The following is a 3,107-nucleotide window of genomic DNA, read 5'->3' as shown; positions in this document are numbered from 1 at the left end:
ACCTGCACTACAGGTACGCCGGTAGCTCCTGCCGGCTGGCTCTGCCCATGGAGAACTGTATAAATATGCATGACCTCCAGTGCCCTGCCATTTCGCCAGCTGCAGCAGGAGGCCACACATCTGACTGTAATAAAGCCACAGTTGTACCCAACTTTAGTCTTTGTGCAATTGATTGTGCATCAATTTATTACAGTCAGATGTGTGGCTTACTTCTGCAGCTGGCGAAAATGGGATCTCGGTCTTCCAAAGAGAGATGGACCGAATGGTCGACCAGTACGGTTTGCGGGCCACCTTTCCGTACTTAGATAATGTCACCATCTGCGGCCATGACCAGCAGGACCACGATGCCAACCTCGATAAATTCCTCCGCACTGCCACTCTTCTCAACCTGACCTACAACAAAGAGAAGTGTGTGTTCAGCACAAACCGGTTAGCCATTCTCGGCTATATAGTCCAAAACGGACTTCTTGGGCCCGACCCCGAGCGCATGCGCCCCCTCATGGAACTTCCCCTCCCCCACTGCCCCAAGGCCCTCAAACGTTGCCTGGGGTTCTTTTCCTACTACGCTCAGTGGGTCCCAAACTATGCGGACAAGGCCCGCCCACTCATTCAGTCCACCCAATTCCCCCTTGCGGCCGAGGCACAACATGCTTTCGCCCGCATCAGAGCAGACATCGCCAGGCCGGGATGCACACAGTGGACGAGTCACTGCCTTTCCAAGTAGAAAGCGACGCTTCAGACGTCGCCCTTGCCGCCACTCTAAACCAGGCAGACAGGCCCGTGACATTCTTTTCTCGCACCCTTCATGCCTCTGAAATTCGACACTCATCCATTGGGAAAGAGGCCCAAGCTATCGTTGAAGCGGTGCGGCATTGGAGACATTACCTGGCCGGTAAGAGATTCACTCTCCTTACGGACCAACGGTCGGTAGCCTTCATGTTCAATAACACACAGCGGGGCAAGATCAAAAATGATAAAATCTTGCGGTGGAGAATCGAGTTCTTCACCTATAATTACGAGACCTTGTATCGCCCCAGTAAACTCAACGAGCCCCCAGACGCCCTCACCCGAGGTACATGTGCCAGCGCACAAGTGGACCAACTCCGGGCCCTACACGACAGCCTTTGTCACCCGGGGGTCACTCGATTGTACCATCTGGTCAAAGATAGCAATCTGCCAGGTTCACCGGTAGCTCCTGCCGGCTGGCTCCGCCCACGGAGAACCATATAAATATGTATGACCTCCGGTGCACCGCCATTTCGCCAGCTGCAGCAGGAGGCCACACATCTGACTGTAATAAAGCCACAGTTGTACCCAACTTTAGTCTTTGTGCAATTGATCGTGCATCAGTAATGTAGATGTGGACCAGTCTAATAGTAGTGAGTTCACAAAGGACAAAGGACAAAGGAATTCAGAAAGCATGGCAAGGATGGGGAAAAGGATGCTGGGTAACAAGAGGCCCAGGGTTAAGGAATGCGAAGTGAGCCAATCAGGATGTATGGCCAGGTCAGGAGGAGTATAGGATGACCTATGGGAATCTTGTATGTGAAACTTGATGCCATTTGAATGTATTTGCAGAGAATCTCTGTCTCCGACCTCATTCGGTTCGAGGGGTCCAGGAGACAGCTTCTGAGACAGGGGAGGATATCAAACCCACCCAAATGGACCTTCAGCCCCTCTTCTACCCTCATCTACAACCATCCAGTTCTTTTCCCCGGTCCTGACGACCACCACTTGGGCTCTCCAGGGGCTATTACTGGCCTCGATGATCCCTTCCCTCAAGAGCCGCTGGACCTCCGACTTGATAAAAGTCCTGTCCTGGGCACTGTACCGCCTGCTCCTGGTGGCGACGGGTTTACAGTCGGGGGTGAGGTTCGCGAAGAGCGAGGGAGGGGCGACCTTAAGTGTCACGAGGCTACATATGGTGAGAGGGGGACACCTCATCCGGTACTGCGGGACACGTCAGACTCCAGGTCACCCCTGGTAGACACACTTCACAAGCCGGTAGCAAAGCCTCGGCCCGGCGCTCGACTTCCATGACATTAGAGGCTCCGGAAAAGAAAACACCACAGCAACAAACTCTGTACCGTAGACACACTTAAAAAATAATTTCGGGGAGGTAGCTCAGCCAAACGGCAGCACGCCGACAGCTCCAGTTCACCCACACCGCCAGTTTAATAAAGCGAGGGGAGTCCAACGAGTTTCTTAAAAGTCCTTTTATTCAACAACAGTATTATCCACACAGGGCCTGGCTACATTTCACTGGGTCCTCGCTCCTTTTTTAGCTGGCTCTACAGCGGTCGGCCGTTTACACTAGTGCTGGGTTAACTCAGTCCACTGAACACTGGGAAACAATCATCCCCAGCTGGATAAGTCCAGTGCAAGCACAGACTTGGTGCAGTCTGCATCCAGAATGGTAGGCCAATGGCCTTTGCATCAAAGTTCCTCACTGACACTGAGACTCATTATGCACAGATCGAAAAGGAACTCCTTGGTCCGACGTGCGGCAATGTCCTGATCGTGGAGGAGGGACAGAAATGTTACCGCTTCGCCTGTAACACCTGTCCCTATGTTCACAACATCACCCGCAAAGTAACAAACAGAAAATACCCCAAGTTAAAAGAAGTCGATGATGTGTTGGGTGGAGCTGCTGCTTGGGAAAATGTCGACTCTACACCAGAAACCTGTCCCAAATGTGAACATCCTCGAGCATACTTCATGCAAATACAAACCAGATCTGCTGATGAACCTATGACCACATTTTACAAGTGCTGCAATCCAGAGTGTGGGCACCGCTGGAGGCATTAAGTTTCTTAGAGAATCCAAATAATTATGAATGCAACAAATTAAGATGGAGCTGTACTGTATTGAAATTACTGGATTTGTAACTAAAAAAAAAGAAAAGGAACTCCTTGTTTTTGTCTTTGCCTGTCAGAAATTTCATGACGTCATATATACAACTGTTGAAACAGATCATCAGCCACTTATAACTCCTAAAGTCTCGCCCACACTGCGTCTGCAAGCCTGCAATGTATGATGCTAAAGCTGCGACGTTACAGCTCAGCATCCATCTACATGGTAAGCAGCTGTACCTGGCTGATGTACTT

At 50.9% G+C, this 3,107-nt stretch overlaps 1 protein-coding gene across 1 annotated transcript; it reads left to right on the top strand.

Moving 5' to 3' along the window:
* Window positions 1-2,424: 2,424 nt before the first annotated feature.
* On the top strand, window positions 2,425-2,885 carry LOC140418119 (DNA-directed RNA polymerase III subunit RPC10-like). Its single transcript, XM_072501534.1, has one exon. It carries the CDS (start codon window positions 2,425-2,427, stop codon window positions 2,806-2,808), a length of 384 nt encoding a protein of 127 aa, XP_072357635.1. The 3' UTR covers window positions 2,809-2,885.
* The last annotated feature ends 222 nt before the right edge of the window (window positions 2,886-3,107 follow it).

The sequence above is a fragment of the Scyliorhinus torazame genome, chromosome 5 (assembly GCF_047496885.1).
Source record: "Scyliorhinus torazame isolate Kashiwa2021f chromosome 5, sScyTor2.1, whole genome shotgun sequence".
Classification (NCBI taxonomy): domain Eukaryota; kingdom Metazoa; phylum Chordata; class Chondrichthyes; order Carcharhiniformes; family Scyliorhinidae; genus Scyliorhinus; species Scyliorhinus torazame.
Note: the sequence above shows the minus strand (reverse complement) of the source record. Positions and strands in the feature narration are given on the sequence as shown.

Coding starts and splice junctions, on each gene's coding strand:
- LOC140418119 (XM_072501534.1), top strand. CDS start 2,425: ATGGCCTTTGCATCAAAGTTCCTCACTGACACTGAGACTCATTATGCA.